Here is a 15,466-nt window from a genome sequence, read left to right on the forward strand (position 1 = left end):
GGGTTCTGAACATTTGTATTTAACAAGAGTGTGGTAGAGATAATTTTTCATTCTGCCCATAGAGAAATGATGCTTAGACCCGGAGTTCCTAATATGGGCGCCTAACAACAGGGCGCCGACTACAAAATGACGACACAACTACAGCGGTCTATAGGTTCTAAAGTCTTATTTTGTACAATATGCATGTGATTGGTTGAAAAAGGACAGGAGCCGTGGTTTCTGTTGGCCTAAACCCCTACATGCTTTATTTCAGTTCTAGGTGTCGTCAAGCTCTTGAGCTAGACAGGGAAAAATACACACAGCGCCCACACAAGGACAGACCCCCCACACACACATGCTGGCTCACTCACTCACACTCGCACACACTTGCTCTCACACGCACTTGTGCACAAGTGTGGGCGGGGTCCGTGAATGCAAAGGCTTTAAATTATCAGAATATGAGTCAATCACTGCGCAAATAGAAAATGTATATGATATAGTAAGAAAAAAAAGCTGTAAAATATCAGTTTACAATAATTCTTCACATTCAAAGGCTTTACATTTCAAAACATACACAGCAAGGCCCTCGAACATGACTTCAATCCAAATATGATTTTCATATATTAGAATTTAAATAACACAGAAGTAGCCGGGCCTGAACAGAGTAGCCCCAATAACCTTGTACAAGAATAAAAATACAAAACCCGGATCCAAGAGTCACCTCGCTCTACTCACCTCCAAGTTCAATATTACATCAACTATACATCACAGTCATCAGTTACCAACCAGGAAGAGGAGACACACACGCACGCACGCTCGCAAAAACACATGTACACACACGCGCCCATCTCCTTCCTGTTAAAAACGGCAGAGTGAGAGAAGGAACCACACGCGCACGCACACTCCAGTCTATCGCAGACATCTAGCACACACCTGGTCATGTCTCCACTCAGAAACATACGTACAGTCATTATCCCATTGCAGACGATTTGAGAGGAAAAAAAAAAAAAGAACTGAAAATCAGTCACGCAATTGGCTCAGGGCCTGGGGTGATGCATTACCCTCTAGAACTACATTATCCATAGTTCTGCAGTGATTGCTGTGATGTGGAGATGATTGGGATGGAGTTTCTTTCCTGTAATTTTTTTTTTTGTTCAGAGAGTTTTGATTCGGAACACAAACGACTTGAGGAGCAGGACCTCCCACCACAGAAATTCAACACCACATCCTCCATTCTGAATCAGCTAGACCAGCTACTGCGGCCAATGAGGGCAAAGGACCCGCCTTAACTCTAGATTTCAGACCAATCAAACAGAGGGGACACACCCCTTACACTGAAATTCAGGTGAAAAGTGGGGTGGGAGAGGGAGAGGGAGAGATAGAGAGAGCAAAAGAGAGAGAGGTGACTGTACAAGGGGTGTGCATGTTCTGAGATTGGTCAAAGGGCTGCTGGGGATGTGGCCGTAGGGGAGGGCTCCTATAAGCTGGGGCTCTGGTGTTTGTGGTAGATCTTCCTCCACACTTCTTGGATCTTCTTACACCATTTGTCAGCATTGCCGCTCGGGTCCATCAGATAGTAGGTCCGGTTTGGCTGCAAAGGAGAATTTCAAAAGTGCCATGATTACAAATTCTTCTGAAGGTCTAATTAAAAACCTGCCCAACACAAACCGACAGCCTGCAAAATAATGATTAACACGCCTGACAGCTGACCACAACCGTCCTCTCAGCACTACTTCCTCCATCAAGCGCTGTATAGTGAATTCTACAGTGGTCACATTTGCTATATAAAAAAATTAATGAATAAATAAAATCAAACACATTCAAGATAAATCCTAATGAATTTACATACCTGCAAAATTTGTATCTTTTCATTAAAATTTGCTAAATGTGCTTGTGAACAAGATGATGCCTTCCCTTCAGTATATAACATTACACCCACTAGCTGTAGCATTAGTTCATCTCAAGGGGTCACTTCTATGACTCAAACAAGGGGGTCTAAATCTTTGAACGGACAGCGACTCGATTCAATTCATGAATGAATGGTTTCCAATTCAATTCAAAAGTAATATTTGTAACTTAAACACTAAGCATAAATTAAACACTAAACTTTGTTTGGACTTGATTGTTAAATAGCTTTTGCAAACTTCACTCCTTTCTATGTGCATCACCATTCTGTGATTACTGGCTAACTACTGTACAAAGAATGCACACATGGAGCCTTTGTCCATGAATCGTTACACCACTATTCCTAAATGACATGAAAACCTCTTCACGCTAATGTCAAACTGCTAAAAAATTCCCCTGGTTTGACTAATACCAACACTGTTTGATCCATGTTTACTTTAAATTGGGCTACATTCATATTTGTCAGTTCTTAAACATTTATGACTAACATCTCAAAGCCAGTTTACATGTGAATAATAAAATGCTTTGAAAAGCACTTTTCTTTGAGCTTCTACATTCTCCTACTGAGCTACTGAACTTTTTAGTATGCTAGTACAAGTGCTTTGGGTGCTACCAGGTGGTCTGAGGTGAAAGTTGGAAGGACATAGCAACAGTAAGTAAGGAAAGTAGGTAAGTCAGAATCTTGCAAATTATCTAGCATCTGTGAAAGGTCAGTATGTGATGAGTTACTTGAGGTATGTACTTACTGTGTGGACAAAGAACGTTTTGAAGTTCTTGGCTTCGGGTCGAAGTTCTGGGGACCAAGGAATCTCTCCCTTCAGAACCTTATTCACTGGGTCCACATAGTACAGATGAGGGCCTTCGGTCAGTAGCAGCTGCCTACGCCGTGCAAACAGACCCTGCAAAAATACAGGTGTGAAACAAATCCATCAACAAAAGTGCACAAAATGAAAAACTGCACATATTAAAATAAACTTTTTTTTCTTTTTCTTTTCTAAAAATCTCCTTCTCTGCACTCCTACTGGTACAGCAGCTGCTCAGTGGCAGAGAGGAGAGCACTGCAGAGTTATAAACACGGCCCAGAAGATCATCGGCTGCCCACTTCCCTGCCTGGAGGACCTGTTCAGCTCCCGCTGCCTCAGCAGGGCAGCCAACATCCTGAAGGACACATTTCACCTGGGACATCATCTGTTCGACCTGCTGCCCTCTGGTGAACGCTTTAGGTCTATCCCATCCCGGACAAACAGACTTAAAAATAGTTTTTACCCCAGAGCCGTACGGGAACTGAACACTTCCAAACACACACTTTCTATAGAACACTGTGCTCAGTAGAAGTGAACTGAGCACCACTACAGCTCTTCACTGGCACTGACTTCATAGGCCACTTTACACTGTTCCAGTGTACCACTCCACCTCTGTTCTATTTATTATTAATTTGTTCTCGAGTGTGCAATCTATAATCTATCATTTCTGTGCAATAATTTTTAAGATGTGCAATATCATATGACTATCAAAAGCTATCCAAGGAATGTGCAATAACTAACTGCGACCTAACTTGTCTATTGTCTGTTTAGAATATATACTTTTACAGTCCTTTTTCTTTATATTTAAGATTTTTATACTTTTTTTCCTTTAAATCTGCACTTTATATATTTTAGCCTCATGTTTAATTGTTTTGTATGTAGAAAGTGCTATTGGGTTGCTCCTCAATTTCGTTGTACACAGTGCAATGATAATAAAGGCATCTTATCTACCCACTGATTACTTGAGCTCCACCTACATTATAGCTCCACTATATAAGTGAACAATTACAGACTGTTACCCATCTTTTGTAAGTGCACAATTTGTCAGCTGACCTCTAGCCCATTCATAATTCATCAGTTTCTGACCACAGATATTATTAAGCTGGTAGATAATTCACAACCGTGACAGGTTAGTTTATTATTAATAGGCATCAAGTCGTTTCAGACTCCTGGTGATAATATAGATGATGTTCCTCCAGAATATCCTGTTTTCTGTTTCGATCCTTAAGCTTCTTAATGGCTTTTTCATGATTCCTCTGACTGTCCTCTTTTGCCTTCAACTGTTTCAAGTACAGTTGTTCTTTCCAATTGATTCTTCCCAAAATAAAATATTTGGCACTTCATTTTGGTTATCTGGGCTTCAAGTGAGATGCAAGGCTTTACTGGGTCATGGTTCCAACTGTTTGTTTACTTAGCCACCAAAGATATAAACCAACAAGTATAAGACATCAATATTTCTCTTGTCCCACTTTTTTGCCCAGCTTTCACATCCATAAAGAAAAGACAATTCTGACAAAACTGACATGGTATAGGTATTGTAGTCTGTGTAATGCTGGTATCAGTATATCAGACAGAGTAGTGTTACTGGAGTTTTCACATAGGCTAGCGTCACTGCTAAGTTGAGAAAAGATCACCACCCAAAAGTTCTGTGGAGAGAAACTAACCACTGGTCATGGACTATAGGATGTATAACACAAACTGTACATGAACAGATAGACTACAGTCTCAGTACACAATTCACAAGCAAGGTGAATTCAAGAAGTATGCATCTAAAAAATTAAGTGACCAGTCAGTGTACAAATTCATAAAAAAATAATCAAAAAACACAGTAACTTACTTTACGCTTGTCAACAGGGCCCATCTTATAGATTAAGTTATTCTCCACAAACTGGTGCCTGTAAAACAAAAAATACCTCACAACATATACAAAAATACAAAAGTACTGTCTCCTTTGAGGCATCTTAAATGTATTTTAGCCACAAACAAGCACTAGAAGGCACTGCATGTTCCTTCCAAATTGCCCACTATCTTTATAAATGTAGGTGCTGTGTAAGTGTGCATAATTTCAAGTCAATGCCATAGTGCTTGTGTACACACCAAGGGTTTGCAGCACTTTGTTTGTCCAGCAGGAGGCGCTTTTCCTCTTCGCTGAATTGCAGGTCAAGCTCCATGCTGTTACTGTCCAACTCATGAATATGGATGAACTGATCCACGCTGGGGGCGGGGTTGCATACAGGAAGAACGCTCTCTGAAGACTCATCCACTGAGGGTGTGGGGCCAGGCTGGGCCACTTGCATGCAGCTGAACTGGCTTAAGAGGTCATCATACTGTATGAGAAAGGAGGACAAAGAAGCTGATTAATGACTACATAAACAAATAACATTAGTGTTTTTGTACAGTATATACTTTAAAGGTATTCTATGAATCCTGTAATCCCTGACATTGCGGACAGAAAAACAGGGGCCTATATAAAAGAATAATATAAAAAGTGCTGATTTTTACTAATATAAAAGCAATGGCAGTGGCAGGAAAAAATTATGGAAAAGCATAAAAAAAAGAAACACAAAGGAGCCAACATTCCAAAAAGGAAAATAATACTCCTTTGGGCTGTATTAGATGGTAAAACAGGACTTAAGGGTTGGCCCAAGAAACATTTTGTAGGCTTTGAATTCTCTCTGATATTTCTGAACTAGTACTTGAATAAGCTTTCTCAAAAGCACCTTTAAAAACTATGTTTGCAGCAGTTTTCGGATATCCATCTGACAGAACAGATATGCTTCCATTTTAATTAGTGTTTCAGTCCAGCTGAACTAGACATACAACCCAATTTCCAAAGATGTTGGGACACTGTGTTTATGTAAATAAAGATAGTATGCAATGATATGCAAATCATGTAAACAAAATACACTACAAAGACAATGCATCAAATTTTGAAACTGGGTTTTATTGCTTTTTGAAAAATATATACCCATTTTGAATTTGATGCCAACAACACATTGCAAAAAAAGTTGGGACGGGGGAATGTTTACCACCGTGTTTCAACACCTCTTCTTTTAACGCTCTTTCCGGGTCTCCTTTGTTATATTTTTCATTTCATAATGTGGCAAATGTTATCAGTGGGCGACAGGTCTGGACCACAGGCAGGCCAGTTCAGCACCCTGACTCTTTTAATATGGAGCCATCCTGGTGTAATACATGCAGAATATGGTTTGACATTATTTCACCAAGACAATCAAGGCTTTCCCTGAAAAAAATGTAATCTGGACATCAACATACGTTACCAACACATCTATACATCATTCAGCATTAAGGGTGCCTTCACAGAAGTGCACCATGTGTACTACTGCACCCCAATACCATCATGAATACTGGCTTTTGAACTGTGCACTGATAACAAGCTGGGTGGTCTTTAGCCCAGAGGATACAGTGTCCATGATTTCGAAAAAGAATTTCAAATGTTGATTTGTCAGACCACAGGACTTTTCCACGTTACCTCAGTACATTTTAAATAAGCTTGGCCCAGAGGAGGCAGCAGCATTCCTGGATCCTGTTTATGTAGAGTTTCTTCTTTGCGTTTTAGAGTTTTAACTTGCATTTGCAGATGCAGTGACAAACTGTTTTCACAGACCTCGGTTTTCAGAAGTGTTTGAGCCCATGCAGTGATTGCCTCTAATGAATCATATCTGTTTTAAATGCAGTGCTGCCTGAGGGCCCAAAGATCATGGCCAGCAAATACTGGATTTTGGCCTTGTCTCTTGTGTACAGAGATTTCCCCAGACTCTCTGAATCTTTTAATGATATTATGTACCATAGATGATGAAATTCACAAGTTTTGCTATTTTATGTTGAGAAATACTTTACGTCTTTCACAGAGTGATGTCTCTTTACTTCTGAAAGACTCAGCCTCTCTGAGATGCCCTTTTTATACCCAATCATGTTATTGACCTGTTGCCAATTAACAACCAGGTGTTCTTTATTTTACCATTTCACAACTTTACAAGTCTTTCGTTGCCCTTGTCCCCACTTTTTTGGAACACGTAATTTTAAAACGGGCATATTTTCCAAAAAACAATAAAATATCTCAGTCCAAACAATTAATATGTTGTCTTTGACTATTTTTAATTAAATACGGGGTCTAAATGATTTGCACATCATCGCATTTTGTTTTTATTTACATTTTGCATGGTGTCAACTTATTTTGAAATTGGGTACATGCACATGCGTAAAGCATCAGTGACAGTCAAATCACACTCTTACTTTCTGTAGCATTCTATACTAGACTTTAAAGAATAATTTACTAAAATGTGATGATTTTTTGTTGGTGTGGTAATTACAGGGTAGCTCCTGTGCTGTACTAACAATGTGTAGACAAGACTTCTCGGAAACAGTGGTGGTGATGATTTAGATTTTCAAGAAACAGATCTGCTGTTTGCGTTGTCAAGCTTCTTTTCTGCTGTAAAGTTTTCTTTATAAAAAAAAAAGAAAAAAAAAGAAAAAGCTGATAATTTTTCTGAATGAAGTGTTCAGGGCAGTGATGTCTGGACACAGGACGCTACTCAGCTAAGTACCACTATATTTTACATATGCGGGATTATTCATTAAACTTGTCACATCTCTATGGAATACCAATCTCTTAGCACAATGTGATTTCTTACAGGCATCTTTACTCCTTAGCTTCTGTGGTCACATAAAAAAATCTTTGCTGTGAAGTGACGGTCAATGCCTGCCTTAAATTTATGAAGCATTCACCTAGACCACCTTTATTTTGAACATTTTACATAGATTAATTATATATTAATATATAAAAAAAACAAGGCTCCAGAATACTATATAGAGAAAACAATAACAATGTAACAAATACTCAAGCAGAATTTCAATATGAAGTTAAGCAGTTAGCATAAGTTCAATTGAGGTAAAGACAGTCACAGTATTATCTGCAATGGTGTGTTGAACACTCACGTTCCCATAGCAGTCCTCATCATCCTCTGACATAGCAGGCAGGTAGGGAGTGAGCTTGGGTGGGGTTTGCAGATGCAAGTCATCCCAGCTTATTGACTCAAAGAAAGGGTGAGATTTCAGCGGCTCATATCTGCCCATCTCCTCACAGCCAAGCCGCTTGCAAGGATCCAATAACTGCACCATTTTTATTAAGAAAGACATAACAGTTAGAAAAGCTTGCAAAGTATGAATAACTGTTGTCGTGTGCGTGTGTGTGTGTGTGTGTGTGAGAGAGAGAGAGAGAACGTACACTATATTGCCAAAAGTATTCAGTCATCCATCCAAATCATTGAATTCAGGTGTTACAATCACCTCGACGGCTACATGTGTATAAAACCAACCACCTAGGCATTCAGACTGCTTCTACAAACATTTGTGAAAGAATGGGTCGCTCTCAGGAGCTCAGTGAATTCCAGCGTGGTACCGTGATATGATGCCACCTGTGCAACAAGTCCCGTCATGAAATTTCCTCGCTACTAAATATTCCAGTCAACTATCAGTGGTATTATAACAAAGTGTAAGTGATTGGGAACGACAGCAACTCAGCCATGTAAAATGACAGAGCGGGGTCAGTGGATGCTGAGGCACATAGTGTGCAGAGGTCACCAACTGTCTGTAGAGTCCATCGCTGCAGACCTCCAAACTTCATGTGGCCTTTAGATTTGCTCAAGAACAGTGCGGAGAGAGCTTCATGGAATGGCTTTCCATGCCCAAGCAGCTGCATCCAAGCCTAACATCACCAAGCGCAATGCAAAGCGTCGAATGCAGTGGTGTAAAGCGCCTCCACTGGACTCTAGTGCAGTGGAGACGTGTTCTCTGGAGTGACAAATCATGCTTCTCCATCTGGCAATCCAAAGAACAAGTCTGGGTCTGGCAGAGTTGCCAGAAGAACGGTACTTGTCTGACTGCACTGTGCCAAGTGTAAAGTTTGGAAGAGGGGGGATTATGTGTGGGGTTGTTTTTCAGGAGTTGGGCTTGGCCCCTTAGCTCCAGTGAAAGGAACTCATAATGCTAGAGAAAGATTATGGACAATTTCCTGCTCTGTGAGAACAGTTTGGAGACGACCTCTTCCTGTTCCAACATGACTGCGCAACAGTGCATAAAGCAAGGTCCATAAAGACATGGATGCACGAGTTTGGTCTGGAAGAACCTGACTGGCCTAGAGAGTCCTGACCTGAATCCAGTAGAACACCTTTGGGATGAATTCTCATCCAACATCAGTGTCTGACCTCACAAATGCACTTCTGGAAGCATGGTCGAAAATTCCCATAAATACACTCCTAACCATTGTAGAAAGCATTCCCAGCTGTTATAGCTGCAACTGGTGGGCTGACATCATATTAAACCCTATGGATTAAGTATGGGATGTCACTCAAGTTCACATGCGTGTGAAGGCAGACAAGCGAACACTTTTGGCAATGTAGTGTGTGATATATAATATATATATATATATATATAAATATATATAAATATAAATATCTCACACTCACACACACACACACTCGCACACAGTATTTTAAGGTTTTTAATTGTAGTTTAAGGACTATAGAGAATATTCCTTAAAATGTTGAATGTACAATACTCCTTTAAGAGCACTTTTTTTGGAAAGGACAGCTTCATAGTCAATGCTATCAGCATCTAAGCTAACCCGCTCTTTGACAAATGCTGAAGGTTCAGAACAAGTGACACACAGCATAAATACTACGACGAGTCTCATTCTTCTCTTAAATACTACAACTATCCACAGAGATGTAAAAACACATGGTCTTTCGAATTCATGCACAATATAGCCTAATTTAGCCAATTACTATGGTTCAACTTTGCGTGTAGCTGGTTCTGATTTGAAATCAAATAGCGTAGAAGGTATGAAAGAACAAACATGCAAGCAGACAAACAAAAGAAGCACATGCTCACCAGAAGTTGTTCCACTAGATTCTTGGCTTTGGGAAAGAATTTCTCAGGAAACTCGTACTCTAATTTAATAATCTTCTGGAATATTAGATACTCATTTCTGTGAGAGAGGTAGATGGAGAGGAGGAGAGAGACAGAAAGAGAGCATCTCCATGTTATATATTTTACACTCACTACACCGACTGGTGGTGGAGTGTTAAGGATATATACGCACCCCGCTCTGAATGGTGGTAATCCGGCAACCAACTGGTAAATAATGCAGCCTAACGCCCAAAGATCAGAACTGTACAAAAACAGGAGCGGACACCATCTTCATAAGAACTAGTGTCTGTATCTGTACAAAAGCACAGTCACCTGTACATTTAAAAACTAGGCCATACTGTCGTAAACAAAATTATGAACATGTCTTACCTCTTACAGGCAGATTTCTCAGTCAGTAACTCTGGGGAGACGTACTGAGCCGTACCAACAAACGAGTTTGCTCGAGCTGTGGACAGAAATATCACCATCTAAATATCTACTAGTTCCAGGCTGATTCAAAACTGTTCTAGAGCTTGACGCTCTATCGGCTCTAGAACAGCTCAGTGCTAGCGCTGCTAATGGGAATGTTTAGCCAACTGTACAAGCCATAGTCTCAGTGCTCCTGACCAGAGGTGTCAAAAAGTCATCAGTTTACACGTAGGAGCTAGCCCAAGTCTATTAATTCATTCGAAATCACAGCCCAAAGCCAATGAGCCCAAATATTAAATTGGGCAAAAAAGATGAAAATAAGTATTAGAAGCCATCATTTACTTTTAAAATACACAGTAATATCTGAAAATGAACATGTTACTGTTACAGAGGCTTCAAAACTGATCCTGAAAAACTTGTTAATAAGGAAAACAGAAAACCTTCAGCGGTAGGTTTTTGTGTCGGATGAGGAGAATGATTTGGAGTCACAGTAGACTACTCCATCAGATGAGCTGAAACTAGCGCTAATGATGGATCTGTGGTCTTCCACAAAAGATATTTTAGCGAACCTCAATGCAAAGAGTAGAAAGCATAGGTATGTTAATATTAAACTTGCCATAGAATTTTTAAAACGGCAAATGTGATAAAAAAATGTCACAGTACAATGTCATGGTGCCCCTGTATCTTCTGTTTAACATGTATGGTATTTGAATTCTTTATTGTGCTAGCTAGCTAATCACCACAAAGGCTCATAGACATTATAATGATAACTTTCAAGTCCTATTAAAGGCTTCACAACTTCATATGGGAATACAAACTATACAAAACTGATTAAATAGATCAAAATAGTATTAGTAATATTAGGTCTGATAACAATATCAATACCTTGACTGTACTCCTGAATTTCTTTTTAAACTGAAACAAACTGATGTTAATAACATGTATGTGGGATGTAATTCAGATACCCCATAAACAGTCTTGATTTTGAAAGATGCATAGCTCACTGATGTTGATAAGACTGATTGCTTAGGTAATTTAGAAGCGTCATGCTCTGGAGTAATACTAACTGATTTGACTTAAAACTGGAAAATAAATGACATAATACTCATGCTTGTGTGTGCACTAATCTCTGGTCAGTTGTCAACTGTTTCACTGTGTTTGCAAGTTTTTCTTACCCTGCCTGCTGTCAGAGGGGAGCTGTTTGGCTGTGCCAAAGTCTGTGATTTGAATGTGCATCTCCTCGCTGAGCAAAATGTTCTCTGGCTTCAGATCTCTGCACAAAAAGGCACATACAAAAACAAACTAAATGTCAGAAGGATCAAGCCACCACGACACAGAAATCAGGGTTTCCCCCAAAATGTCACACATGCGATTTCCCTAAAGTGCCTCTCAAATCAGAAGCATTTTTTGTGAAGTATCAGAACAACCGATATCAATTAGCATATAAAGCATTCTTTCACGTACACACAAAAAGAAATCGTCATCTTCATTCAGTTCATTGATAAGAAAAAACAATTAACTTGGAAGGGAATTCCCCAATTTAAAACAAAAAAAAAAAAACTGCATAACTAAATGCAACTAAATTATAATTATTACTTTTATTTTATATCTAAAACTTTATCTATACAAATCAAGTCATTAAGTTTCTCTTCAATAACCCATTTCACATTAAACCGTTCTGTATGAGTTTCTTTACATCTGAATTACATAACAATGAAAAGATTCTGAAATTTGAAAAATTGATGTATTTCCCCTTCAAGCTAATATATCAACTTAGAAAGAATAGAAAAAATAAATCTATTCAAAACTCCACGGGAATTACACAATTACAAGGTACGCAAAACATGTAGCATGTAACATATTCCATTAGTGAGGGATGACCACATTAAAGTTTATGTTGATATTGTGGAAAATGAGAGACATTCCCTTCAGTTTGATTCAACTACCTTCAACAGGTTTGTTCGGTCAGCATAATCAAGGTCAGTGATGTCAGATTAACACGCACATTACAATCTTAGACATCAACTTAAACTCCTGTGGTTTCCCTGCACCCTGCTGTGCCTCACTCTTCTCATGGAGGACTTGGCACAATATTACGTTTTTCCTATTTTAACTCATAAACGAATTACCAAGTGCTAGGTCCTCAGGACTGGAGGTGGTAAGTGCTGCCCTTTGCGCTCAAGATGTAGACACTTCCAAGAGACTGCAGAGAAGACTAGAGAAAAAGCTAATGCTAATAGACCTGCACAACCGTAACAATAGGCACTTTAAATCTGCCAGTGTACTATATATTCAGAGCAGAAAATGTAACCAAAGCTTTGTTGGCTGGACTGGGAGGAGAATAAAATTTGAGAAAAAGAAAATGGGGTGGGTGAGGGGGAGAGAAGCGTTATTTGCATGAGCAATGGAGGTAAACTTCATGACAGTTTCAGTCTAGATGAAGTATGTCTTAGAATGCCATCACCAATTTTTTCCCTCTCAAAGTTATGAGTCTACTCTTTTGTTCTGAACACACTTCTCAAGAGGGGATTCCCCAGGTGGACAAAGGCTGTTCAAAACAAAGAGATGACTGCAATGGAGAACTAAATGTAGCACCATTTGAGAGGAACAAAAGAAGAAAAATACACACACTCACACACACACACACACACACACACACACGTGTTTATATGGTTTTTTTTTTTGTTCTTAAATGTGCACACTCTTGTACTGACTTGCATGTGCAAAAGGACAATGCTCCCCATGCCACACTCAGCCAATAAGTACAGCTGTCATTCAAACAAAATCAGCTGCATGAACTGACACTATAAACTGAGAGGACAAACAATAGGAACCAAAGAGGCCGTATTGAGCAGTTTACAAGAAAGAGTCAAGTGGTGAATTTCTGTGATGGTTGGAATTGTGAAAGTCAATCAAATATGGAGAAGGGAACTTTAGTTCTTTAGTCTGAAAGCGGTGAAGAACAATGCTAGACAGGGTAAACAAATTAAATATCAAAAAACACCATATAAATACTGGAACAAGGCACTTGATGTGTGTAGCTCCTTCAACTCCTTATCCTTTTTTTTAATGTTCTAGAAAAAAAAAGTAGCTGTTCATTTGATTTATCCTGAAAACAAGAACTTTGTTTTCAAAAATCATTCTGATTACAAAAAAAAGGCAATATAATGACTTTAAGGGGTCTACTGCAACCAACATGAAATTATGTCATAAATTTAGATTTGGCTGTTCATTAGAAAAATTTAGATTTGACAGACTTTACTACACAGCAAATTAATAATAATATTATAATAAATATATATAAATAAATAAATAATTCATAATATAATAATAATAATAATAATAAATTTACCACCAACAAAAGTGAAGCAAATCATTATTAAAAAAGTCAGTCGCTGTGTTTTCTGCTGCTCACAAAGGCATATAAAAACAAATCTGTATCATCTGCAGAAAAACATATCGTGCCGCTTTAACCTGAGGTGTCGGCGATTGACTGACTGAAAAACTTGCACAATTTGCACAATCTCCCCCTTTATCCCAAACACAGTTAACCAGCCAAGACACATTTAGTGTTTGGAATTCCCAAAAACATTTTAAGTGACACAGACTTTCCTTACATGCTAGATGCATTATGTTTAGTATTATCTGCTTGTATGGTCTGGTGAACCATTGTTTTAACTGGGGAGAATACAATGAGAAGAGATGACCATTTGACTCAACATGAGACCTGTGTTTGGATCCAACTTTGTGATCATTTTGATACAACTGTGTTATACATATCTAAACACACACAGCGTTTGGTTACTGACCTGTGAATGATGCCTTTCAGATGCAGGTATTCAAGTGCACAGACAATCTCTGCTGAGTAGAATCGCGTGCAGGTCTCGTCGAAGGAGCCAATCTTGCGGATGTACTTTAACAACTCTCCGTTCTTAGCATAGCTCAGACCAAAATCTGACTTTGTGCTCAGGAAAATGCACTGGACTCACACACAAATATACTAGATTTCCTTCACTTCGATAACAAGTATCACTCACTTGTGCTAGTCATAAAATTGAATAGCTCTACAATATAAACCTAACAAGCAGGAGGCAATTAAGATTGGGCGGCATTCAGCAGGTATGCATTGCCTTTCTGGTCAATATCTACTTACAGTGCCTTAAACTGGTAAGTGTAAGGTACCAAATCCAAAGTACTAGATAATTATTTTGGAAAACATGACTGAGTTCCAACACTGTTGAACTAAATTACACTGAAATGTCCAACAGGTTCTAGATATTAACTAAATATGTGGTTAAAACTGTTAATAAATGTGTATTTATTTTGGATAAAATGATAATCACCACGGCAATCTAACTAAATTATACTGAAATGACACACAGATTCAAGCTATCAAAGTAAAGAGGGACACGGTGACATATATTCTATAACCGGATAATTATGTGGCGTAACAAGGTGGTAAGAACAAATATACATGCACTAAATGTCACTGTTAAGGTGTATGTTTAGGAAAGAAAGTATATCAGAAGAATTGAAAAATGAGTGTTAGTTCTCAAAAACAGATCTATGACACTTTTCTAGATACTATATCAAACTCTATTGTTATTAGACTGTTTTGAAACACACCATCATGTTGGCTAAAATAATAATATAGCACTTTATGTCTGAGTTTATGCCTCACACTTCACACTAATCCTTAAAGAATCAGAAATAAAAGTAGACCCATAATCTGTTGTTTGTTGGTTACTGATGATTAAGCAGTTGATTTTTTTCAAATTTCAATACAAGTTGATGACTTGCACACAGCCATTTTAAGAACAATGAAACAATTCTGTGATTAATATACAAAAATATAAAGGCTATAGTATGGTTAGCCTTCCATCAAAATAAGAGATTTTGGTAGAAGACTATAACAAAGTTATAGAGACTGATTACTCCCAGTGATTCTTACTAACAGTTTTCAGTGGCTTTTCCTGCTCAAAAAGACCTGATTTAACTCAGCAGGTATTGGCAGTGTAAGTCTGTGTGTTAGAGCAGAGAAATGGTGCTGGACTCCAGCTACCCATTCTCTACTCATGCTTTAGATGATTTCTGTAGTCCATAATTCATCTTTTACTTGGTGATGGTGTGTATGCGATCATAAAGGATACAGAGCTTTTCCTCATCCTGAAAAGTGAAGTACAGTTTGACGAAGAAAGGGTGATCCAGGATTGACATCAAATCTCTCTCTCTCTTCACATATTGCGCCTTGTTCTCCTTCATTATATGGCGCTTCTCCAGGATCTTAACTACACAAATACACACACAAACAGGTTGTATTGAAGAATTGCAAGAAAACGTTTTTCATGATTTCAGACATTATTGCTCAGAAGAGCAGCATGTCTGACAGATAGCAAACTCTTGTGTTCCTTGCCACATTT

General features: G+C 38.6%; 1 protein-coding gene across 1 annotated transcript in view; it reads right to left on the reverse strand.

Annotated features, from left to right (window-relative positions):
• Positions 1-216: 216 nt before the first annotated feature.
• pdpk1b (3-phosphoinositide dependent protein kinase 1b) overlaps positions 217-15,466 on the reverse strand; it is a 31,154-nt gene continuing 15,904 nt past the window's right edge. The window contains exons 4-14 of the mRNA XM_017700762.2: positions 15,197-15,334; positions 13,856-14,000; positions 11,222-11,319; positions 10,008-10,083; positions 9,811-9,879; positions 9,600-9,696; positions 7,647-7,820; positions 4,785-5,014; positions 4,525-4,582; positions 2,631-2,783; positions 217-1,570 (exon numbers count right to left, since the gene is read on the reverse strand). Coding sequence (XP_017556251.1) covers positions 1,457-1,570; positions 2,631-2,783; positions 4,525-4,582; positions 4,785-5,014; positions 7,647-7,820; positions 9,600-9,696; positions 9,811-9,879; positions 10,008-10,083; positions 11,222-11,319; positions 13,856-14,000; positions 15,197-15,334 — 1,352 coding nt within the window. The 3' untranslated portion in view covers positions 217-1,456. The remainder of the gene's footprint in view (positions 1,571-2,630; positions 2,784-4,524; positions 4,583-4,784; positions 5,015-7,646; positions 7,821-9,599; positions 9,697-9,810; positions 9,880-10,007; positions 10,084-11,221; positions 11,320-13,855; positions 14,001-15,196; positions 15,335-15,466) is intronic.

The sequence above is a fragment of the Pygocentrus nattereri genome, chromosome 3 (assembly GCF_015220715.1).
Source record: "Pygocentrus nattereri isolate fPygNat1 chromosome 3, fPygNat1.pri, whole genome shotgun sequence".
Classification (NCBI taxonomy): Eukaryota; Metazoa; Chordata; class Actinopteri; order Characiformes; family Serrasalmidae; genus Pygocentrus; species Pygocentrus nattereri.